Source organism: Harpia harpyja, chromosome 14, assembly GCF_026419915.1.
Source record: "Harpia harpyja isolate bHarHar1 chromosome 14, bHarHar1 primary haplotype, whole genome shotgun sequence".
Lineage (NCBI taxonomy): Eukaryota > Metazoa > Chordata > Aves > Accipitriformes > Accipitridae > Harpia > Harpia harpyja.
Window position 1 is genome coordinate 34,041,302 of NC_068953.1, and position 26,853 is coordinate 34,068,154.

The 26,853-nt window shown below is 39.2% G+C and overlaps 1 protein-coding gene across 1 annotated transcript in view; it reads right to left on the reverse strand.

Moving 5' to 3' along the window:
• Positions 1-26,853, reverse strand: part of ANXA2 (annexin A2) — a 30,517-nt gene that overhangs the window by 3,212 nt on the left and 452 nt on the right. The window contains exons 2-9 of the mRNA XM_052807058.1: positions 22,294-22,353; positions 18,072-18,171; positions 9,709-9,803; positions 6,415-6,528; positions 3,288-3,378; positions 1,875-1,954; positions 1,482-1,541; positions 735-828 (exon numbers count right to left, since the gene is read on the reverse strand). Coding sequence (XP_052663018.1) covers positions 735-828; positions 1,482-1,541; positions 1,875-1,954; positions 3,288-3,378; positions 6,415-6,528; positions 9,709-9,803; positions 18,072-18,171; positions 22,294-22,341 — 682 coding nt within the window. The 5' untranslated portion in view covers positions 22,342-22,353. The remainder of the gene's footprint in view (positions 1-734; positions 829-1,481; positions 1,542-1,874; positions 1,955-3,287; positions 3,379-6,414; positions 6,529-9,708; positions 9,804-18,071; positions 18,172-22,293; positions 22,354-26,853) is intronic.

Genomic DNA, 26,853 nt, shown 5'->3' on the forward strand with positions numbered 1-26,853 from the left:
GAAAGAAATCAGGTAAAATCAAAACCAGACCAAGAACTGGTAAAAGTAACCACCTAGATCAAAAACATAGACAGCAATGCAGAGACACGTGATTAAAAAAATATCTGTCCAAGTGCTTCTGAGCACTTTATCAAAGTACAGCCTAAGTTTGTCAGCTGATAGCAAAGTTCCCATGCTATGACCTTTTTGTTTTACTTGAACACCTCCATAATCTGGAAAAATACTGTATTAATTCTGTACTAGTATTTTTTGAAACAACAGTGATTTAGGCCCTGAAAAGAAAAGCCTTCAAATGGCTTTCCCATTTGCTTCTTACAGCAATGTCAGAGCTGCTTTTGAGAGTCTTCACTGTTAGATTTAAACACATGATATAGCTAAGCTTCCCTAAGACAGAGGGAAAAGCTAAAGGACTTCTCAAGGTCTCCTGCAGTCATATTTTCTAGATTTATAACATTTTTGTTCCTGGTGTATGTGACATATAATTGAGCACTGTTACACCTGTGTAAAAAAAGAGCTCTTTACACACATTCTAACTGAGAGATTAACACATCCACAGAAATAACTATATTTTTTGAAAAAATTAACAGCTTGGACACGAATTAAGATTTATGACATCTCCTATGTTTTATGAGTGCTTTTCACACTCATTTCAATCATATCTGGGACAAAATAGTTACCACTTTGGTATAACTTTCTCTTACAGGAAAAAAATAAATCTGTCTCTCGAATAGTACCTTTCTGCAGGTGGGGGACACTTCTCTCAGTCATAATGTTGATCCATTTAGGGACATCAGTTCCCTTTCTCTTCACACCAGCATCATAGAGCTCCTGGGGTTGGAATGAAAAGCAAAATCGTGAAAATCAGGAGTTACACAAGGAGCCATCACAAATGTATACTATTCCCTTACTAGAAAACAAGCCCTACTGGAACTGTGTCAGTGGGAGAAACACAAAAGGACACATGATTGGGCAGACCACCAGGACAAGATCTATGGATCTAAACTGAAACTAAGACTAATTACTTTGTATTTACCTCTATCTACAGGTTTTACTCTGTATTTAGCTCTGTTTACCTCAGCAGAGCTGCTCTTGACATGCAGATGTAATAAACAAGCATTAGCAGCCACTAAGTTCAATGATACTTCTCTCAATCTTACACAATTACTTGGCTGCAGCCCGTCTTCACAATGTTATGTGTTTCCTTTTGTTACAGGCTCTCTTTCTCAATATGCCTAAGGGAAATACCAGAGAGTTTCTGTATAGGTACTTGTGGGTAAGTAGCCTGTGAAAACTGATAACTGAAGGTATCAGGATCTTAAGCGGCAGACACCTTGACAGCATGCAAATATTACTGTGCAAGACAATCTGAAATATACACACCTACTTTCATAAATGCTTCTCATTCCCATAATATTTGTACTTTCAATATCCCCAAAAGCTTGATCAACTTTAGACATTTAATGGTCATTGCCAGCACTTACCCTAGCATCTTGGTCAATCAGCTCATAATCAATCACAGAGGTATCTTCACACCTTTTGCCCTTCAAACAAGGATAGCAGTATTTAGAAGAGGCTTAATAGACAGTAAGCAGTTTGCTATATGCATATTCTTTTCTCTTTGATTTTTTTAATCTGAATTTGCTAAATGAGTAACAGTATGCTCCACCCCATTAAGAAGCTGCTGCTATGAATGCTGCATTTCTGTCAAACTACTTTGCCCTTCAACATTTGAATATTTTTTTCCCCCAAAAGAGAGTGAAAATATAAGGAAATTTAAAAGTGAATTGGAAATCCAATTGTTTTACTGGCAGCCATCAGTCGGTTACCAAAGGGTAAGCACTTTAGGAAAAGTAGAACAATATGAACAGACCTACCTTCGCCAGGGCAACCATTAGCTTGCGGAAGTCACCAGATGTGTCTGATATAATGTCCTTTTCCAGCTCTGTCTTGTACACTAGAAAACAAAAAATTCTCAAGTAAATGTTGTCCTACAAATACTCCTTTACAGGAAAAACAGCTGTTAATTACTGTGTTTTATGCGCACAAACAGCTACAATCTAAGTTACCTGTGGAAGACAATGAAAACAAATGCATGCTTGCATACAACAAAAACAATGTTGCTACCAGCTAGTCATGAGAGTTCTCAAGCAATGAAAGTCTGTCATGGAAAGATAACAGGAAAGCCTGAGACTATTAAAAGGAAGGGAATTTTTTGTTTTTAAGCTCAATATCCTATTAGATCATTCTTAGCTACCAATGAATGTTTGCTTGTTTGATAAACATAGCATTTAGGCCGCCTCCACTGGTGGATTTATGACTGGATAACTGCAATTGCAAGTTTAATGTAAAAGACAAAAGCTGTTATGATAAATCAAAGGAATGCCGCCTGTGATTCTGGTCTGGTGTCTAAACATTTTCATTGCTTTCCAAGCGGTCATACTCTATATTACTACAAAATCACATTCTCTCTTCAACAGCAACCTAATCTACAGCAGCAACATTCTCTTTGCTGAGACATATTTTTTTTTTTCCAATACTGGCCATTAAGACTACATTGGTTTTGCTTGTCTTTTTTGACTTAGCCAGACCTTACCAGAACTGCTCGACAACTGTTAAGCACACAGCAGTTTTCTACATTTCAGTCTATTTGTGGTAAAACTCAGCTCTGAAGCTCAGGGAAACAGGCACTGGACAGCTGTGCTACTGAATTGCAATAAACCCAACCAGAATAGCCAATATAAAAATATAAGGTATATTAAAGGAAAAGTAATATTTTTTTGAGGATGGATCTTAGATCACTCTTAATCTACTTATAATCAACTAAGAATTATAGCTTCAATCAGATAACATGCTTTAGAAAAGCTGAAAAACAGAATACATGCTTTTATTTCATGTCTTTTCTGGCAAGTCTACCAAATAAACTTATAAGCATGCTTAAGTCACCTACTTATTACATAATTGATCCTAGAATCCATAAATCTAACATAATTAATTCTGTCACTACGCACAGAATTCATGTAGCTTACAAAAAAAACTCATTTAGACAGAACTTACATGAGTAGCAAATGTTCTCCAATTTGTTTGCTACCAAGCAACAAGATGAAACTATATAAACACACACAAATATCAAGGACATCAGTACAAAATACTATCTTATGTCCAACTGCCAGAGAATCAAAGCAGATGTTGTGTAAGCGACTCTAATAATCAAATTCACACTGAGGGGAACTTATCCAGCTAATTTAGTGTAAAAACATAGTACACTGAAACTTTCAAAGTAAACTTACTTTCTCTGTAGACTCTGTTAATTTCACTAAGCTCCTGATTTGTTCGTGAGCAGATGATTTCAATGAGTGTGTCTTCATCGGTTCCCAGACCCTGCAACACATGTATGATTCAGTTAGGTGCTAGAAATGAACAGGCATGCTTGAATGATTTAAAAATATTTTACAGACATCTCCTTTCTCCCACTCTAACAGTTTCACAACGATTCAGGGATATTTTTTGCTAACTGCACCTGAGAAACCCCAGATGGAGTATTTTTAGCTGCCAAATACTACTCCAATAGTTTTGAGATCCTGTAGATACCATCTCTGGGCAATGTGCATTTGCTGCGACTGTCTGTAACACTCAGTGGCCTCCCCACAGCGTAACTGGATGAGATCAACTTATCATGGTCCATGTGTGATTGTTTTCTGTCCATTAAGAGCACAGGAAGAAAATCTGATTCTTAGCACGCAGATGGGCAGCAATCAACTTGTTCTTTCCTGCTTGTCTTTCCCACCTCCAGCCATACAACTCCTCCACTATAAATGCAAAGCCAAGGATGACACCTTCATTAGCCTTGGCCTTGTCTCCAACTCAGCAAAGATTTAAGCATGTTCTGAACTTCTAGCTAATAAATAGCCCCTCTTGAATTGTCCATATTTTCCATGTACTTCACAATGCACAAATACAGATGAAACAATATTACTATTAGCTATATTAAGAAATTAAAATTTAATATGATGAATTAAATATTTAGATTTTAAAATTTTTTGAACAAGCTGAATGAATTGAGAGGTCTTATGTAATATTTCAAAGCTACTTTTGTGATCACAGTCAATGGAGAATCAGTACTTTGAACTAAGCTGCATTACTACTGTTTAAAAAAATAATATAGGTATTATCACTGTAACAAAATTACAAACCACACCAAAATGTATCAGCTATCAATTAAGCCTTATAGTAACTCAGGTACTCCAAAATAACATGGCTTGATCAATGTGCTCTAAACCTTGTTCAATTATTTTATATAGATAAACAGCCAAATTAAAAAAAAAAAAAAAAAATTAAAAATTGCCAACACCAATGCAATATTCTTGCTCCTGGAGAAAGACAGAAAACTCTGAAGGACAGGCTCAGAACAGAAGATTAACTTGGATGAGCTGAAGATGCTTCTCTCTCCAGTGACCACTGAGGATGCCTGGGTTACTAGTTAGTAAAGCCATTTGGCAGCCAGATGCCTCAATATTTTGAAAAGAAACTTTTCAAAAAATAGACTCCACCGGTGATTTTTTCATTCTGTTTTGTTACTTACTTACTAATGAATTATGTTCATACTAATCTCATTACCCTCATCTTCCAGCATCACCAGCACACAGAAAAAACACTCTTATGCCTCCTGTTAGGATGCTGTTTGTTAAGCCCATCTGTAACAGAATGTCATTTTGTATGTGGCAAAAATGGGCATGGCTTCCACAGGACTGCAAGAGGAGTCTGCTGGGTAACATCTCGGGAAAACTTCTCATGCTGCAGTCTTTCACATGTGGAAAATGGAGGAAATTATGTGGAAAACCACCCTCTTGGAAAAAGTGTCTCTATTGAAGGGGGGGGGGGGGGGGGGGGGGAAGAAAAGAAAAAGGAGACGACTAAACCCAAGCAATTTTATAAAAATGGCTCACAGCTAAGAGAATTAGGATAGCTTTCCACAGAGTGGTTCTAATAGGTATCTGGAGAAGAAATAAAGGCTAACAAAATTTAAGATTTTCTAAATATTTTTTAAGTATTTTGTAAGAATGTGTACCAGAAAAATAATTAACTCCTCAGTGAGAACTTTGCTTTACCCAACTTCGATTCCCATGTCATAGTTTATTATGCTGTATGTATCAAGTCAAACTTAAGCTCAGGCAAATTCAGATTAGACTAAGTGCTTGGGAGCTGAGAATAGCTGACCTATGGAGGGAATAGAATATTCTACATTTGTGGCTACTCTGAGGTAATGGCTTGGTCTTCAGGCTGTTAATACAGCATAAATGCTATATAAGTATATGGTCATCCTAAATATAATATAACAGATGTAAGACATTGAAAAAAAAAAAAAACCAACCCAACAAAAAAACCAAAACCGAACTGATCTGATTCACAGTAAATTATGGCTAGCCGCTACTTAAACCAGAAGAGGGCAGCATGTGATTACTCAAACAAGGGATTTGGCCCATAATTGAAGTTACCATCTCCATACTGGGTTGGTTTTTTGGGTTTGAGTTGGGTTTTTTTGGTGGGGTGGGGTGGTGGAAGGGGTGGTTTTGTTTGCTTGTTTGTTTTTTAACTCCTTTTCCATAGTCTGGAGAAATTAATTAATTTTTTTTTTGTCTTGTTCTGAATTTCAACAGACATATTTTAATACTTGTTTTTTAATTATTTAAAAAAAATTAACCTGATCAAGAACGTTCAGAATTGAAGTGATAATTATAAATACAAATTCCCAAACCTTCATTTGCTTAGAAAGGTGAATGCACTGGCATGAGCACCTCTCAAAGTCTTGTTTCAGCGGCCTACAGAGCGGGTATTTCTAAACCAGCAACCTATTCCACACTTGCCTGTGATTGTAGGGGACTGAACACAGTTATTCACTGCTGCACTTTTTCTCCAAAGACTGCTTTTGATGCCCCACCCTCCTCCTCTTTGTGTTCTACACAGAGGCAGGTCTGGTACAGGATGTTCTTTCAAGATCAGTAATACGACCCAGCAACTGGAAACTACTATTTAAGCCTATAAATGCTAGTAGAGGATTTAATAGCTCCAGCTAACAGCTGCTCTCTTAATGTTTTTTTCTACTATGAACCTGTATATTGTTTTTAAGAGCAGTCAGCAAAGCAGCAACCAGCCAGAGCAGCCTATCAGTTATTCCTGACCTGACGAAAATTATATATTTCCTTAAAGAGAGGATTTCATTACCAGTTTAAAAATCACATGGTTCCAGAATTTCTCTCATTTTGGATGCCTTGCAGCTGGATACTTAAAACCGTAGTACTAAAGAAAAATAATAATCAGTGGACATGTTTGAAAACTGTGCCCTTGGATATGAAGTCCATACTCATTCCTGAGACAGCAACATCAGACTAACATACTTAAATTTCAAAGCTCATTTACCTTCATGGCAGCTTTCAATTCAGAGGCATCATACTGTGCTGGCGTCTTCAGCAAGCCCAAGATCACTGCCTCCAAATGACCTGACAGAGCAGACTTGAGAGCTGCAGAAAGTTCCTGTAAAAAAGGAGGGATGAAGGAAGAAAAAAATTAAAGCTCACTTCTGATCTCCAGAGAATTCAGCCTGTAGTGCTTTAAGTCTCCAAGACTGCAACAGTGTTTCTTACACAATTGACTGACAATGAAACAGAACATAAAGAGCTTTTCTTTTTTGAAAGCGTAAGAAAGAAATTAGGGCAAAGAAATTTTTTGTCATCCTTTGAAAATAAGAAGAAATCCACTGGTGGCTGACAAAGTGCTGGGAAGCATGGTGCAGACACATCTGAACAGCTCTGCTCCAGTCTTGAAGCACTGACATCTTGTTGGAGCTAATAAGCACAGATGGATCTGAGTTTGACTCCCTGCAGTCAGTGCTTCTCCATCATACTCCCAAAGTTTTCCCAGTAGCACTGTATTATTTGTGGTTTTTGTATTACCCCAGCCCTTTACTAGCTGAGACATTGGAAAATTGACTGCACAGTTATTCCACTGTACAGGACCAGTTCCCAAAGAGCTAGCTGAAGAGAAAAAATTGTCCCCGAGCACAGAAAAATTATCCCTGTCTTCAAGGAAACTACCAGAAGAGTGTAGCCAAAGTCTCTATTGTTAATTGTCAGTCAATCCTAGAGAAAGAAACAGTCAGGTATGTTCACTTCACAGGATGCACACAAATGTGTAGCAAATAAAGTCAGAGGCATGTCCTCTTTTATGGTTTTCAGGTGCAACTTGAATGCTGATTATCAGCTTCATCATAGTGTAGCTACAAAATTGAAATCCCTGGGATCAAGTTTGGCATTCACGCAGATCAATGTATTCCCTAAGCTGAAGTTAAGTCTCTAGCATTCAGAAGAGAATTGCCGCATTTCAATTGCTGGTTTCTACACTAACAATTTGTAAGCTTGAGGGGCAGGGGAAAAGGGAGTAGAGAAAGTGACCTCAGCAAAATTGCAGAGAAGTTTGTACCAGATAAAGAGCCAAGGCACTTAGTTCGTTTCCAGAGTCACCCATTTAATCCAGGGCACTAATATATGCTAATACTGTATGCACTTACTGCATGGACTGACCAAGATAGTGAATGGGGGTTTTGGGCATCTAGCTGCTTTAGTCTGAAACATTTTAGTACAATAACTCTGTTTTGGATACAGTGTTCCATCATTTATTTGTGTGAAAACAGGTTCTTCAGACATCAGCTGAAACAGCAAAGATACTGCCATTTCTCTATAATACATTTTAGGACAATGCCATGACTTCCAATTAGATGAGTGAAGTTTTTGCAATCTTTGCACTTTGGTGTGAAGGCTGAAGGAAAATACAAATCACTGCAGTAGGATTTACCAAAATAACTTCAAAAACCACGTCAAACTGAACCAAGCACCTGCCCTCATATTAGCAGGCTTCTGGAGAAATAAGGTCTTCTCCCCCTGCCAGGAAAGCAGGGTCTCCACTCTGCCATTCTTTGCCATGGCTAGGAGCGCTCTAAGGGAGAAGCGGGAAACAGATAACTGATAGATATCATTAATCTATAAATAGCAAAGAGAAAATGTTTTTCTAAGTGTTCCAAATGAGCATCTGGATATTAGCAGTTCATTTCAAAGTTAGAGACTATTGGTGGCAGTTAGGACTGACCAGACACATACAAAGACACACATGCAGAACCCCCAGTATTCACTGGTAGCTCCATTAATGCTGGTGATGGGGAAAGATTGCATAGATCAAACACCGTTCCTCAAGATTACCAATAGTTTCCATTAGACACAGCTCAACTCAAAGGAATGAAAATAGAGGTAGATCTGCAACTGTTTAAAATTATAATGATCTCTTGAGAAATCCTGCAACACATAAAACAAGCAGCCTACTACAACACAACACATCGCCCAAAAAAACCATGAGATACTGTCCTTGGAAGATATACCTACATGTCTTTTCATATCCCACTTCCTCCTCTCTTGCCATTCACTTGTTTATTTCACTGAGTGGTTTCTACCGCAAATTTCCATTGTTTCTACAAACTTTTATTTTTTGGCACTTGTTAAACTTGATAAATTCAGTTTGCTCTTGGGTCACAGCAAGGAAAAAAGGTGAGAAAGAAACAGACGAAAAAAGTTTCAGATTTTCTTGACTGTGCATTTTTGTGGTCATGCAAAACATTTAACAAAGCTTTAAGCGACACATTTCACTACTAGGGTCCACTTATATGCACGATTCTCCCAGTGCCCACAGGGTGTGACCGCCAGGGTGCAGACGTGTGCACACACATGCATGCGTCCAACTTGGGCATGCTTCTGCATGTGCCTATATCAGCCAGCCATGCATAAAAGTTGGTGAATTTCCAAAATTTAACTCTAGATTTACATTTGGTTTCAGATGAGCATTCTGAGCTGCTATTGGAGGACTACCATTTGGGGTCTGGCAAACCTGAAAGAGACACACTCATTATAATCCTAATTCTATACAAGTTTCCTCTTTTTCATGGGTATAAAACTTCCATTAGGGTAAGATTCTCAAAACTTCCAAAGTCAAGAGAACAGCTCTTGCCTTCCAGATAGCAAGACTCATTATGCAGAATTCTGCACACATTTTACAGATTTCTCTCCATCAACAGCTCAGTATCTAAGATATTTCTGACAGGATAATATCTAGTGATAGTTCAACTCATTGTATCACTGCTCCACATCAGCATTCGTAGCACAACTGACTGCAGTCTTTTCTCATTTAAGCTAGCTCTGTGAACAGAAACAGAATACTTCCCTTATGCTGAGTTGTCTTAACAAAAAAAAAAAAACCAACCAAACACAAAAAACCCAATCCCCTAAAGCATCTCCCTTTTATCTTTTCCTTCAAACTGAGGCATTTCACGTTAATGCCTTCTCACTATTGTTTAGCATGTTTCACCAGGGAATCCTGTGGCTGGCTGGCTGACATGTCACCCATCGTGACTTCTGGAGGTGCTAGGAAACCACTGTCTCCAACAGATTTCGGTCCCAGTTGTGCATACTCAAAAAATCTGGAAGTTCCACCAGTCCTAAAATGTGACAGCATGGACAAAGTAGATGCATCTTCAATTTCAGTGAAAAGATAAAGCAAATAATACTTATCTTCTGTTTACACCCAGCTAACTGTGAAACACACAAGCCCTGAAAAATCTAACTGTCCACAAGAAAAATATTCAATACGTGGTATTTCTTCATATTTTGCTACCTTTTTGGTTCTCCTCTGATAAGCAAAAGCAATATCCTGCCTCTGTTCGTTGCTGCGGTTGGTCAGGATGTTGATGATGGTGACCTCATCCACACCTACAAAGACACAAGACAAAGAGTTAAAGAAGCTTTCTTGTTACTGTTCTCTTTGTATTACTACGTTCTTCGACACTCAAAACACAGCATATGTGCTGTCTGGAGCCAAGCCCAACAGCTCTCATTAGTTAGTATGTATCATGTCCTGGCCTTGGAGAAAGGGCAACCAATTACAGCCCAAATTTTTTATGTGATGCAGATCTTTACATACACAGGCATGTATACACCTCAATGAAGTCTAGTTTGTGATCAGCCTCGCTATTTCTGTTTTCTGCTTCACTTGTGTGTCTGTGTACTTGTGTTCAGTCACTCAGCATTCTGCAAAAAGTTGCTCTAGAACACAGGCTTTAAAACTGACATGAACTTGTACTTACTAAAGCTTGCCCTGTCATTTCGGTAGTGTTTTCAATTAAGGCTTCTTAATAAAGCAGTTATATTTTCTATTTAACCCATAGTCACTTAACAATCATTCCAAACATAAAAATGGGAAAGTAAACCAGTATATTTCATTCTCTCAGTGGCTCAGAAGACAGAAGGGGTTTTTGACACTGGAAGAATTACGTATGCGCTACTTTTTTTGAAATCATCACTCAAAGATCTATGCTAAGTTTTAACTAGCATGCCTAGAGGACTTGGATGCTCAAACTCCCAACCCATCTTTTAAGTAAGTGAACTACGTATCACTTAAGGTTTAGTTTTAAGTGAAGTTTTCCAAATCCGTGCACTTAAATACAACTGCAGGCTGAATGCAAGGAGATCATTGACACTTATTATAAACTAAAAGCCAAAGCATGCATCTAGGGTTAGATACTCTGGCTGTCAATATAACCTAATGCACACCACAGCATTAGATCCTGTAGGGGTCATCAATGCAGGTCAATGCATATGGAGAAAATATACCGGAAGTGGGATTTCCAGATGTTATTTCCTCGATATAGCTACTTGCTACTGTATGTTCTTTCCAATGAAGGCAGCATCTTGTCACTTTTTCACTTGCTCCTGCCTACTGCTACTGACTTGCACTTCAGATTCCCTCTCGTTTTCCCCACTTCACTTGCTGCTTTCAGACTGAATTCTCCTGAACTTGCATTCTTTGGACTGGCACAGCTCTTCCTCTGATCACAATTCTCATCTGCAGCTTGGTTTTGGCGACTCAAAAGATAGCCAAAAAAAAGCCAAACAAGCTGTATTGATATTCCCTTAACTAAGCATTAAAGTTATATTGAATACTTTCTCTTACTTTGACAGCTTATAGAAACACCCTTGCAGGAAGCCAGTCTCCATTACTCAAAGGAAAATGTTTAGAAATGCAAGCCCCCCTGCCACAAGGTAAAACAAAAGAATTGTTAGCAACATACAGAGCATCCAGGGGAAAAAAAGTTGGAGTAACAAATAAGAAAAACAGTGTGGCACACTTTGACACTGAATGTATCTGAACAGAACTGAAAAGGTCAGCCCAGGTGTACTTAATCAAATGGTAGATGGTTGAAATTTCCAAACACCTGGGTGAGGACACACTAGCTTGCTCAAGTAAAATCTCATTTTGAATTTAATTTTCTTACTCTGTTTAAAATAGCAAACACAACAATGTTTTTGTAGGACAATTACAATCTTTTTCTTGGAATGCTTTGTAAAAAGATTCAAGTGAAAGAATTTGAGTCCCCTTCCCCAATTCTCCAATGCATATTTGTGCTGTATCGCTGAATTCAGCCCCCGGGTAAAATGTCCGCTCCTATTTCATGTACATTATTGGTTAACCAAAGCTGTCTGAACATGCCATTCATACACAGGTGGAGAATAACAGCACAGCTGGAAGTAATGTCCAGATAATAAAGTCTTCCAAACAGAAGAGTTAGCATAGCTTATAAACGGACGGACAGAGGAGACAGCTAGAACAGCTCTCATTGTTATGCTCAAATATGAAGCTAACCTATAGCTATGCTGTGTAACCATTTGTTTTGGACTATTTCCAGACTGACTGGATGAAGCTTAGAAGAGGCAAAACTATCTCTAAATATTGCACGTCTAATACAGTGCATATTCTTCTGCAACAGAAAGATAATGTGTAACTAGTTATTTTTTCTGATGAGTTGCATGCCAGGTTTTAAGGCAATTGGGAGTCTCTAATCTAGAGGTCAGAACAAGCCCAGAGTTTTGACTCAGGTCTCCCCATTTACTGCAAGTATTATGAATAGCTTCTTTCCCATTTGCACACACATCAGCGTAAATGATGATTTTTTGATAAAAAACATAAAGTAAGGCCTGGATCAGCAGCTACTAGCAGGACTCAGATCCCTGCCAGAATCCATCTAAATTTATTTTCCTTATTACCCAAAGCAACCTCACAGCAACTTGAAACAAAGGACCACAACAGATATTATAAAATTAATCATATAAAGTGTGAATGTTGCAAAAGTCCTTTTAGCCCCTAGAGAATCTAAAATGATAAGTCAAATTCAAAATTCCTTTCTGCCTCTTCACCACATTTTTCATGATGAAATACTGCACTTGATAGCCTCACAACCTTAGCTCATGCTGAGGCAGACCTACCTCAGTGCTCTTATTCACACAAGCTTGGCCTGCAAAAGTCAAAAGGCCCTGGAAAGCATCATATGTCTTAGTTACAAATTTTGGTTTGAAAACTTGCTGACTGCACATTTCAGCCATAATCTACTCCTGCACATTTTAAAGTGTTCCCATTTTATAAAAGAAAACAAATTCTCCCAGTCCAGAAATGGCCACACACAGACAGACACACAGACATTGGGCCTTTCAGCTGTTGCAGGGCCACAGCATACGCCAATGTCTTAAGCTTTTTAATAAATTCTACATTTAAACCATTCTTGGCATTCAAAAAAGGCAAATGACATTTTCAAGTTTTATCACAATTGTGATAGATTTGAAGCCCACAAATGACTGCATCCAAGTTTCTTATTCGTATGTGTTGTGGATGGAAATATGAAGTTAACTCATTGCTCTGGCATTTAATGGAAAGTGCTTGTACTTCACACTTGGGAATCACGCTGCATGGACAGGATGCTGACTCATATCTGCTGAGGTGGGGTGGAGCAGGAGAGCAGCCCGAACATTTTTCTTTGCTGTTCACTAAGATCTCTGGAAGTTTCAGGGTAATGAAACAAAAGTTTATTTCCAAATTCATTCTGGATGGGCAGATTTTATCAGTGCATTTCTATCAATGGGCAACTGAAAATTTGATATTGTGGCTCAATTTTTTTTTTAAAACAAGAAAATTCCTTGCAGATGGAAATGTATTTGATGCAGGGCTGGAGGCATAACCTTAAAAAAAAGCCCTCTGATTAATAACAACTTTTCTTCTAAAAGAGGCAATCTGTTGCATTGGTTTAGGACACTGTACTTGAATTTCCATGGGCCAAAACAACGGCACCAGCATTGTTCTGAACAAAATGGATGATATGGACAGTCACTTAACTTTCTAGGATGAGATGAGAATAGAGCTGACATACTTTCATTTTGCAATAGCTGGCATACAGTAAATGAACTGAATGAATGTAAGTCTGTTCTCTTAAAATTCATTCTCAAAAGACAGGACAGACAGAATACTAGCAACTATTTCTGTCCTAACAGCACCTAGGTACTACAGAAATCATCATCAATCTACGTGAATAAATGAAACAGGATTGCAGCTGGCCTTAAATTATTAGTGGGACATGTATGTGACTAGCCCCTGTGAGACCTCAACACCATTGTGTATCTGGTACCAATACAGTGCTAGGACTATTTGACTAAGCTCGTGATCTGCAGTGTCTTATTTCCCTTGGCGTCAAAGGGTAAAATTTAGATAAAATAAGACCATAATTTCAGCTCTGCTATTTTGTTTAGCAAGAATTCACCAAACCCAAATCATGTTGCAATGAGATATTTCTCTACTGATACTATTAATGTTCTGAATATGTGACTGATGTAGTTTGGTGGATTTCAGGCACTATCAACCCTCACCAGCATGCCAGCAGATTTCCTCTAAACTTTTACTTCATAACATTAAAAACTCTGTTAAAAGTTATGGGCCTGTTGGCTGTACTATATAAACAGTGAATTCAATCTTACAGAAGACCCCTGTTATGTTTTACACCTCATCGTTGTTTTACCAATTTCTGGATATAATGAATTTATTACAGATGTATGTTCTAAGCATTTTCCTACAACAAACCTGTGTTTGAATTCTGCCAGTCATGGAATAAAAAAGTATACCATGAGACCTCAATAAAAGGTTGCAAGTAATTAACTACTCACAACCTAATCTGACAATAAAATTATTTAATGAAGTATTGGAGACACACAAAGTCACAATGCTAGGGAATAACTCTGAAGCAGAAAAGACACTTCAGCAATCTTCTTTCCTACAAAGAATTAAAAGGAAACCTAACATATGCTCTGTTAGTACTCTTCTAGTTAGTTTCTTCTATTTAGGCTTATATACTTGAGCTAATCTCAGGGCACAATGGAGCATTATACAGAAATTAAACAGCCTCTTGTCCTATAGAGCAAAAAGCCAACATTTACAAAGGACATGCTAAGACACCAGATGAACTCGCTACAGAAAAACCAAATAGCATAAAAATGGAACTGGCATAGCAATGACATTTATTACAAAAGGAACAAGCCAGAACTGTAACAAGTTATTTGCATTATGCAAACTCTAGGTTGAACTATTGCTAACTACAAACTAGCTTTATATCATCTAGAGCCATTTTTGCACATCTCCCTTTCCAGGCTGTTGGATACATATAAAACCCCTGCATTTAATTAAACTCCACTCAAAGCCCAGCAAAGGGCTGGGCAATGTATTTGTGCAGTATAGTTTTTGCAGATAGATCTAAGCCCCAATAAACACATCATGGTATTTCCCACAGATCCCACAATAGATAGATGGGTGAGGAATTAATCTGAAGAGTGTGAACAAATGCTGGAATATTTAGGTATTATATAGAGCAGAACAGTTAGACACTCTACCCCAGATCTTTGCCCTAAAACAAACATACAGCTGTTGTTTAGCCAGTAAAATAAGTTTTACCCATTTTACACACAATCACCAAAATGGAGATTCATGACTCCGATTCAGGAGTTTGCACTACTGGGAAACAGCTGGATAATCAATTAGATGATAACTGTTCAAAACTGTCCCACCCTGACTGCAAATACCATACTTGCCATTGTTTATGTGAAAATGCAGAAGGTATACCCAAACGGTTTTTCCCAGAGATAAGTCTCTATGGGATATAATTACCAGAGTAGTGCTATGAAGGATACAATCTGAAAGACTACTTCGATAATTGTGAAACACAGGCCCATTACAGCATGTAAAGACCTAGATTTTCAAAACAAAGAAAAGGCATGGGTTTCACAGACCAGGAGTCCTTTATCCTGTATAGAGTAAAGCCCCCCAAATGCTCAGTTGTTATGTCCATGGTTTTTTGAAACTGATCACCTCAACCACAAAAAAAGCTTGTGTATGTATTTATATGTTATATAACTCTCACTCTCTCACTGTCTTAGAAACAAGAGGAACAAGTCATATTACTCTTTACAATTCTATAACAACTTACATTGCTAATTTCTACCTTCTGCATAAAATGCAAACTAATTGCTAGAGAATCAGTGATACTTCCTAGGGAAAAGGTAGCTGCTGTGGGTATGCACTGTTAGTTCATTATGAGTGTTGTATTTTTAGCTCAAAAACTAAGAAGATATTTCCCAGAAATATTTTAAAATGTTTTCTTGCAGAATAATTTCCCTGTGTAGCTGTTTACATCACTGTAGAAAACCAATTTTTGTCTGGATAATTCAGAATTTTCATTTGGAAAAAAACCCACATATATTTTAGAGACTTCACATTTTAGCAAATTTTCTGAACTAGCAGATGCAAATATCCTGTAACCAAGCATTCGAAGTGCAAGGAAACAGTACATGGAAGAAAGGTCCTAACACACTTGTTCTTTATTTCCCCCAGGAGTACTTCCTTTGAGAGAGTCTTTATGGTGGAAGATTCAGTATTAAAACCATAAAGAGATTCTCCCCTTTAAAGCCACCTTCCCCAAAAAGCTCCTGGATAACAAGCTAATAAGCAGAGATAAGCTCAATCCTACAAACATGCAGGCCCATGAATAAGTTTCCCTCAAAGGATTGGGAATCATCTAACAAAAAGTTTCCATGCATCTTGAAACCAAACTCAGCAAACTGCTTGTCTTTGCTGGAAGAAAGTGAAAAAACGACATGAGCTTGACTATCCTGACTGGAAAAGGTTTTGTATTGCCTAGGATATTGCAACTTCCTTTTCCATTAATTAACAGCTTGAGTGCTAAAATGTGTAAATTTATACCTATCCTGAAAGTCTGACAGTATTTTTGACATGTTTTAGATTTGGCCTATAATCAGAGCTGTAAAAAAATTATTAAGTCTAGACAAAACTCTACATACTCACAAAGCATCTTCTGCCAAACACAATGACATTTACTCCTCTCTTGCAAGAGGATTTTTTTAAAATAAAAACAAATCACAAAATTATTCAAAATCAGAACTGAACCTACTTTACTGAGCAGACAAGGGATTTCTCCAGTTAAACTAAGAAATCTTGCGAAAGGAAGCCTCATGCTTCTTAGGGAGGGGCAATATTTTACATTTCATAGCAAGTCAAACATGTGCTTTGTTGGCACTGATAGAAGACTCTGTATTTCTCTCTAATGAGAAACTGTTTGGCTTTTAAATTTCTCCCTCTCCTGACACGTAGGCAAAAGACTTGACAGTTCCAGCTACACCCAGCTGTTGCTTCCCTGGCCTGGAGGAAGTCTGGAGAGCGTGGCACACCCTTTCTTTGTTACAGAGCAGGACAAGGACAGCGGATCACTGCCCCGGGGAGTACCACCAAGGTATTACTCCAGAGTTGTAGTTCATACTCCCTGTACTCCTGATTGTTTCAGTATACCAGGCTTTTCCATGCAGCTGCATCTCTCCCCTGCTCCATCACGGTCTCCTACCAGTCTGTGGAAGTGGTGGATCCTAGCACTGATATAAGGAGATGGAAGCCTGCCTGAGAGCCTGGCTCAGAGAAGCAGAGGACTCTCACATTGCTCTGCCCCTGAAATACTGCAACATCATTTCAGAAACTAGATCCTGTTGTTTCTAGGACTTTCTTTGACCCTAAATTAATACAAGATACATGAGCATTTAGTTCAAAACCCAGGAGAAAAATGTTCAAACCATCCCTATTCAGCTGTCTGGAGAGCTGAAAGGAAGAAGAAATGTCCAATCCAATAATCCAGCAGAAATCCATGATTCAGAGCTTGGTCCCAAATCACTGCCACAGAAGTTGACACTTCATTCTCAGTGGCAGTAAAGTAGTAGAATTTGAAGTACTCATGATTCAAGAGAAAAATGTGGACATTTTCAGTGATAACCTCAACAACTCTTGACTACAAACTTCAAAAGCATATTCAAAGCGCGCATTTACAGAGTTCAAAGTTTAACTTGGTCAAGATTTAATCAACGAGGTCTGAGAAATCAAATACGTCCTAAAATAGTGTCCTAGTTTCAGCTGGGATAGAGTTAACTGTCTTCCTAGGAGCTGGTATAGTGCTATGTTTTTGAGTTTGGTATGAGAAGAATGTTGATAACACTGATGTTTTCAGTTGTTGCTAAGTAATGTTTAGTCTAAAGTCAAGGATTTTTCAGCTTCTCATGCCCAGCCAGTGAGAAAGCTGGAGGGGCACAAGAAGTTGGCACAGGACACAGCCAGGGCAGCTGACCCAAAGTGGCCAAGGGGGTATTCCATACCATGTGACATCATGTCCAGTACATAAACTGGGGGGAGTGGGGGTGGGGGAATCGCCGCTCAGGGACTAACTGGGCATCGATTGGCGGCTGGTGAGCAATTGCACTGCGCATCATTTGTATATTCCAATCCTTTTATTATTACTATTGTCATTTTATTAGTATTATCATTATTAGTTTCTTCTTTTCTGTTCTATTAAGCTGTTCTTATCTCAACCCACGAGTTTTACTTCTTTTCCCGATTTTCTCCCCCATCCCACTGGGTTGGGGAAGGGAGTGAGTGAGCGGCTGCGTGGTGCTTAGTTGCTGGCTGGGGTTAAACCACAACAAATAGGTATCCTAGAGTAAGCATATTAAAATGTTGGTCATGAGACACAGTACCTTTTTTGTTTTGGTTTGGTTTTTTGCACACCAGCATTCTATCTTACAAATAGAATCAAAGCCACAGCCCATGTTCCTCACCTTTGGTCTTGATGGCTGTTTCCAGGGCTGTAGCATCCCGGTCAGCATCAAAATTTGAGTAGGCCTTAACTGTGGCATATGCACTTGGTGGGAGAGAATGCTAAAAGAAAAAGAAGAAAAAAACTCAAAGTTAAATCATGTAATCCTGTCCTCACTGCAGTTAATAAAACACATGCCTCTTGGTTAACTGGTATTTTGCCAAATTTTTAAATACAAGAACTACCATCATGTATCTGCAAAAATGGAATTCTGCTAAGAGCCACCGAACTCTGTTCTCCTGATATGTGTTGTCCAGAAATCCACTCACAGCCATGCTTATTACAACAAAGAATATATACAAATAGGTATTATATATTATCACAGCAAAAACCTAACACATTCCAAGTTTACTCACTAAACCTCAATCTTCTAAAATCTGGAGTTTTCTGGCTAGATATGAAGGAAATTGACTACTGAAAGCTAATTCAAAGAAACTTTATGTCTGAAGTATTTTAGAATAGAAGCCAATACTTTACTTTGGATTACAGGCTACAATTAAAAAAAAAAAAAGTAGAAGGAGATGGAAGATTAACAATGAGTAAGTCAGAGCAAGTTCTGTGCCCTATCTCATGGACTTTAAAGGTAACACCAAAAAAACCTTTTTAAGCCTATGGTTCTAGAAAGCAGAAGTTACTCTCAATCTCCTTTTGAAACTCTATGCCTACAGATACTTGGTTTAAGCAGCACGAGGCTAACAAAACCGAATGACATTTCAAATTACCTCTGCTAAGAATAAGAGGACTTGCAGGTTAAGTTCACTTAATAAACACTTGCAACATTTTAGAAGTTGCCAGATTTTATCAGCTGTTTATTATTGTTCTCTCCTGAGGATTATAGCTTTAAACAGGAGGTCACCAGAATAGAGATTCAACTCTTCTCAGCTGCTTCAGTGTAAGCTAACAGTTTAGCTCGTATCGCCTCCCATGGGCAGGTTAAACTAAACCACAGATTTTCATATAAATAGCTGAGAAATATTCACAAATCCTACTCTGCTGAGTTCAATTTAGAGACCTAAACCTCTGGCAGAAAGGTGGAGTGACTAACACCTGAAATTGCCAGAGCTGTTTCCTAAGTGAAAGAATGACTAAGCTTTCTTGGTAAAGATCCCTGGAAACCTTTGTTTCAGTCCCTAACTCCAACAGAAAGCTGGGTTTGTAAACAAGACTAAGCTATCTTAATATCCCTGGAGGATATTTTTACATACAAATTGTTAAAAGGAGGACAAATTTCAACTAAAAAATTCCATGGTCTTTGACTACATTTCACTTTATTCTATAGAGGTCACACTGTCCTGAGCAGATTCCTCTGGCAGTAATCACTGTGCCTTCTTGAGACAGTCTGTGTTAAGCTGTGGAGATGGAAAGTCAAAAAAGCACCGATAAACTGAACCATTCTTTCTTTTGTCTCTTACCATCAGCTCAACCTAGCAAAGTGGCCCCAGTTTGGCCCACAGCCACACCACAAAACACAGCCTTTCCTGTTAGCAGATCAAATTGCTAACAGAAACAGTAAATGGAGATGGGCAATGTGGCCTCAGAGAAATCTGTGTGCCTGAAAGATTCTTAAACCAAAGCCCCATTAGTATACACAATCATGTGGCACTTCTATCTAATTAACCAGCACTGCTGGATAATCTGAAGCAAGTTGCCTGGTGAGCTTAGCAGAGTTGGGTACCTCTCCTTCCACTCAGCTCTAAGTATTTTCCGAGTCATTTGGACAGAGTATTTTATTGTAAGATGATATCATACACTGAGAAAACTCATAGCATATTTGCAATGTGGGAGCCATCTTTTCCTCTGTCCTTCTACCCAATGCATGCAACAACTTGGATTCAAATCCCCTGACACTGGTTAAAAGACCCAAGAAGTGCCATGTACATATGTATATCCAGGAAAGACAGAAACCTTCTGCTGGCTATTCTACCAATAAATGGACCATCTTCAAATTCAGCATCCACAAAGACTATGCTTTACTCTCTCAGGCGACTGTCTTGAGTACTTCAGTGGAGTAGACACAGGTCTTGTCAGGGTGATTATTCTGCCTATGAAAAACAGCCATTTAAATTCCAGACTATATGGTCTCAAATTACTCTGGTACGCTACTGTACCACAGTACTGGTACTGTATGTTTTCAGACAAGAGAGTTTTTCCAACTGACTTTCCATTTAGTTCAATACAAAATTTTCCACGATGTGGCCGTAAAAGTCGAGCTAGTATGTAACTGCACAAGCAATCTGGGCCAGACTAAAGCACAGAAAGTTGGGTTTTTTTCTCCCCACATATGCAGCATGCTTCAGAGGTTCTCCAACTGGTTTACTTCCACCGAGTTTGATGAATTCAACCCTACTGGGAAGAGCAGAAGCACATATCACTAACAGGAAAGCTGAAGAGGTGTAATTTCTTCTAAAAAACCAGGACCCTTTCAACATATCTACATCTCAGTATTCCCTGTCCTCAAAGAAATCATCAGTCACATTTGAAAAACTGAGTAACTTGACATCACCCGGCAAGTAGCCTATAAAGCATTGACTAAAATATAGGCTTCCAATTCTCAGTGCAAACATGGAGCACAAGATGAAGCATAACAGCAAGATCTTTGTTACAGAATGTTTCTGTACTCTCTTGTGGATAGATGCAGAAACTGCAAGCATAGATTGACTTCAGTTCAACTCCCTCCTTTCCGTAAAGGAAGGGGAAGATAATACCTGGCTGAAGCAAGCAGGCCAGTTTCTTTGTCTTGAAACAAATCAACCACTGACACAGAACGCACAAATTCCTTATTGCACAAGACAGGACTTGGGTTCAGCTGCGACCATTCTATACCCTCGAGGTTAAAAAACTTTTTTTTGAGAAAAATGGGTGGTTGAATTACTGTGTTTAATATCAGTTAACTTGCTGAATCATTGCTTAGGGGAACTGGGCAAATCCTTTATGCAAACTACTCAATAATTCTGGCTTCCAACTTAGGATCTACAGAATAAACCAGCTGCCTGATATTTCTTACACTCTGTGGCAGGATTTCTGATGAAAATGCTGGCATGGAACAGTATTCAAATTTGACTTTTGCAACTACTCACAAGCATCACGGAAGAAACATTTCTGCCCTTGAGAACAGATTGCTCAATTATTATTCCAAAAGTAATTCTCCATTGAAACAAACACAGCCAAGAAATCTGAAGAGTTGACTGCTCTTGCAGTACAAAATCAGCTTTGCTACTTACCTACAGTGCACTAGCCAGTTCTTTGCAACAGGTCTTTCACAAAGATTTATTTTGCAACAAGTAACAAAAATAGGCAAAAAGTTTGCTTGTACCGAGCTCAGAGCTGGAGTCACTGGCTACAAAATTTAAGAGTATAGCATGTTGCAAGTATAAGCAACATGATGAAATAATGCATGGATGGGATTCACTTCCTCTTCAGTGACAATCACAGAACCTCAAATTTGTGGCATGATATCCTGACACTACACTGGTAACCCTACCATCTAATGTTGCAATGTAAGAAATCAAACAAAGACAGTGTGGCTTTCTGGTATTTGAATAAAACTATCAAGCAAGGGCAGATATGGTGGAAAGAAAAAAAAAAAAAGATTCTTTATGCTTTTCAAAACAGAAAATGAGAAAATACTTTTGAGAAAATAAGTTTTTTCAAGAGGTAGTCTGGTTTTGGTGACAACCATTACAAGAATAAGATCCCCAATATTTTAATTTCCATTAAGTAATGTTCTCTACTTTTAATTGAAAAAAAAAAAAAAAAAAAAGAAAAAGAAAAGAAAACTTGGAAGGTATCAGCAAAACCAAACACATTTCCATCTTCTCTTATCACCCTTAACTCACTTGCTCCTTTGGAAGAAAGAGGGACTGCAGATGCAAACTAGCCATTCAGTTTGTCCTGTGGTCTCTTTCATACGGCCCAGCACAGGAATACTGCTCATGCTGCTGGCCAGTTAGAAGAACTATCATTAAATCTAGTCACCTCGTATAATTGTCCTATGGTTTACAGCTCCTTTGTAGCTGAAAACCGATCATTACTGACTAGGTTTTTAGTCAATGTAAGTTGAAGAGATGTGTGGAATCTTGTAAACTGTACAGCTCAGTCCAATTGTTGGTAGAGAGTTCTGTAAAAGAAACAAGATGTGGCACTGAAGTAAAACAAACCTTTCTTGTCTAGATAATAATACTTACATCTCCTTCAAGGCTGAGCTTGCTTAAAATTTCATGGACAGTAGACATCTTGAAAGAATGCTGGAGGAAGAGAAAAAAAAAAAAACAAACAAGTAGGCTTAAATATATTTACCGTTACATCAGCATGTTATATGGTCCTGAAACACTGCAGCACTGCAAGTGACATAGTCCAATGAGTCTGCTAATCCCAAGCAAGAAAGCAGATTTAAGAGTTTCTAAGCCACACCACCATTAATAATGCAACAGCAAGAAGCCTTCATTCTATTGTAAAATAAAAATGTATCTTTATTCCTTAAAAAAACATTTAGTCTGCATTTTAAATACTTAAACTTAGGAACTGGAGAATCACTACCTTAGAAATAGAATCAACTAACCCTACAACTCAGTACCGGGAAGTCTGTGCAGAAACATTATAGCCTGGTCCAGCTCAAAGCCCAAAAGCAGCAACAAGTGGTAGCATTTAAATCAGATGCTCAATTCCTCAAGTACTCATGGAATACATTGAAACTATTTATATTCATGCAGGCATTTTATAAAATCACAATGCTGTTCAATCTTTAATCTTGGACACAGGTCACAAATGCCTCTAATATCATAAGGTTTTGTAGTGGCTCCCCAGTAATAAGAATCACAGGACAAGCTACAAACACCAGTTAGTAACATGATTGTCAAATACTAGGTAACAAGGACTCTCATAAAATGATAGCTCCAAAGTAAGAGCTATCGAGGCAAGATAATCAATATCATTGCTCCATTGCCAGAACCTGCATAACATCTTCTTAACACATATAAAGAAAAACGGGAAAACCCAACCCTGAAATAGATTATACACATTGCAGAAATGAACATTGATGTTACACGGTTATGTTACAACGCCCTGCCTTTTTTCAACTCTGGTGTTCTGGTCAGGGAAGTTTGGCAGAGCTATATTACTGTTTTACTGGAAGGGTCTCTTGACTAAAGAGGAAATTTTTCCAAAGGTTATAAGCCAGAGGCAATGTTCAAGAGGCTTGATGCATTCCCAAAACGCTGCTCTCCAATTCCTCTACTGAAAGGACAGACACTGCCACTCACATTAACTTCTAGTCATCCAGGTTGGCACCTGCACCAAACATTATTTTGCCTCTTGAAATTAAAGCTTGTTTCTCAGGAACTCTACAGTCAAGCTGTAGAGAGCATTATGAATCAGGGAAAAGAGTTGGCTTGATGAGAGGTAGGAGAGAAAGGACAGCAACACCTCAAGACCAGTGACATTCCACTAATTGATAACTGAGCCTGGAACGAAAATTGCACTATTTTCAGCCTCACTGGGTGCCACTCCCTTCACTTTCACACTGTCACCAGTTCCCCCAATCCAGCTCCCAGACACCAAGCCCTCTGAGCCAACTCCCAGCTATTGCGCAGCCAGTCCTGGGTATGTCCTTTCAACTGGTATTCAGATTCTTTTTTTATTCCCCATCAGTCACTCTTCTGATGGTACTGGGGCTTTCTCAGGCAAGCAGTACTAGCCACCCAGGCAAATTTCCCAGACAAACCAAACTCCTCTCCATGCAATGATCAGTCTGAAACCAAGAGCTCAGAGAACCAGCAAGAAGTTTGAAATAGTTTCTTAATAATGGAGATCTGGTTAAAACTCTAGAACAAGTGTTTATTTTTTGTTTTAGCTCCTGTAAACCTTGTGTACGTCAAAAGGAAAGCAGAGAAATCCTTACTTTCAGTAGATATAGCAAGTGTTACGAGAATAAAATGCAGAAACACAATTACATGGCTTTTGTAGCATAACTGCTGTAATCACACCTTTCCTCACTCAGAATACAGAAAGAAAACCTTTCGTCTTCTGAAGCAACCTAGGTATAAGTAACGAAAGCAACTTTACTTCAAGGAAAAATTAGAGATCCCAGGGGAGGAAAAATAAGACAGAGAATGAAGATCATGGTCATGCCTCAACTTATTTGAGAATAAATCTTTTACAGAGCAAAAATCCAGCCCAGCCATTTAAAGATAGGCTGCAGAAGTTGTAATAAGCTGCTACCAGCTCTTGGCACTATTAACTATGCTGGTTAGAGTGGGATGATATATTACTAAGTTATGAAATTCTCAATATTTACTCTTAATAAAATGAAGTGCCTAACAATGAGACCTTTGTACTCTGACAGTATTACAACCAATACCAAAGATGAGCAACAGAAGTCCTTTCGTCTTGCTTGTCACAAAGAAAAAACAGCAGTGAAAGCTGAAGCAAAGCAATTGCAGTATAATTTTTCACAAAACAATCACTGAACAGCTTTTTGCAAGGCTCCTGTTTCTAAATCAATTAAAAACCACATTGAATCAGGCTTGTTGGAACAAAAAACTTGAACAGAGTCCAGGAACAGAACTAACACACCCTCATGTAGAGCTGGAACTGGGAGGTTCATATCATCAGCACACAACAGTGCTACAGCAACTGACCGCCCATCAGCAGCAAGCTGGCAAGAGAAAAAAAATGGGGAGTTTTTGCAAGAATCTTTGCAGAGACAGATCTTTACTTGGAGAACAAACGCATCTCTTGTCACACCCTGCTTTGTAAGGCACTCATATTTGAGAACAGACTCTCACTGTTTTCTGATGGGTTGATTTTATCTGATGTAGTTTTGATAAGTTCTGGGTGGGTTTGAACATGTAAGTGGAAAATACTTGCACTAACTTGTTATTCCTTACACTGGAAAAGACTCAACTTCTACCTTCCAGCCGTAAACGAATGCTTCAATACCTTAAGGCAAGTTTCTACAAGTGGTTTTCCTCCTAAATCCACATTACGTAATCCTGAATCATGTTATTCTACTAAAAGAGATAGCGTCTGTTTTGACCTCGACCCCCACCGTAATCACTGGTTTGCAAATCAGTTATACTGGGCCTAGTCCATATCCAGTACCTTATCCCCATAACTGGTGACAGAAGAGTGTGTGTTTAAAAGCAGCCCCATATCTCGATTCCCAGGGGCAGCTCATGTACATTACACCAGAAAAACCCCATGTGATCCATGGAAAAAAGCGTCAGGTATGCACAAACAACTACATTGCCCAATAAGCAGAGTTAGCGTTTTAAGAAGCACTTATACTCTTGTAGACGGAGATTGAGCAAAGGGTGTTCCCAGACATCTGAGCCAAGGAAACGGCATCCCCAGAATGAGAGAATGGAAACTCTTTCACTCAGAGCACATTTGTGTCAGGTCTCCAAAAACTAGGGCAAGGCCTGGCAACAGAGGAGATGAGGGAAAGCGAGGAAGACCTGCAATATCTACTGTAAATGAAATAAGAACTCAAAATCATTCATTTATATACAGTGCCAACCGCAAGTACAAACGAGGCAGGCTGTATCTCCCTGTATCTCCCCGAATCACTCAATAAGGTTTAGCAGATCCTTTAAAGCCACTACTTGGAGAAAAAATTAGCTTTAAAGAAAAGAATTTCAAAATCCATTAAACCATGCTACCACAAACATACTGTAACTGTTCTCTTTCACAGACACTACTAATAACGCAGGAGATACTTGTTCCATTCCAGGAAGATACTACACACACACAAAATTAAGGACTTTTATTTGTTCAAATTCAAGTTATTCTCACTTCTGAGATTCACAGGAAAACGTTTTTTTGTTTGTTTGCTTAAAATCAAGGCAAACCATTCCATACGTTAGCTAATAGAAACTATACTCACTAGGGCTGCTTATCACAACTAGCTCCACCAACAGAAGGCATGCACAGGGATGGATCACTCAAGGGCACAGAGGTTCCAAAAGATTCTTTCACTCTTGACCTATATGTCGGGGTCTGCACGTCTCTGTGCAGATAGAGCATTTGAATATGAACATAAAACCAACTAACCTTAAACAGAATTAAAGCTGCCACGTATAAGAACACAACTCACTTCTGCATGACTTTTCCTCCGGTTAAAATACGTGACAGCATTCCTATGCCCTACCTCCCCTCCTCACTCGAGGAGGAAGTGGTGTCGAAGCTGACTCACAATCCAAAAGGCAGCAGCGAGATCTCAGCAATTCTGTTCGCGGCGGGGGCAGGGTGGGGGAGCCGTGCCCAAGCCTGGCTCTGCGAACAAGGAACCGCACAGGGCTCCCTGGCACACCGCGCCTGAGCGCAGAAGGCAAGCCTCGGGTAAGCGCCGGCTGCCCGGAACGCTCCCTGTACAACGGCTTCTCTTCTGCCCGTGCCAGCGGCCGCATCTGCAGCGGCGCCAGCGGCCGCAGCCACAGCCACGCCCTGGGGGCTCTAGAAGGGCAGGGGCCGCTGCCGCAGGCCGAGCCCGGCGCGGCGGCTCGGGCGGGCTGGGGGCTCCGCCGCGCCCGCGGGAGAAACTCCAGCCTGGCTCCGGCCGAACGGACACCGCCTTCAGCGGCCGGCGGCGCTGGCTGCCTGGCACCGCCCGCGTCTCTGCGAGGCTCCGGGCTGAAAAGCGAATTTACGGTACCATCGGTAATCCAGCCGAGCCTTTGTGCACCTTAACGAGGAGAAGAAGAGAGTATTTGGGGAAGTTTGACGAAGTTTGGGGCCGGTTCCTCCTT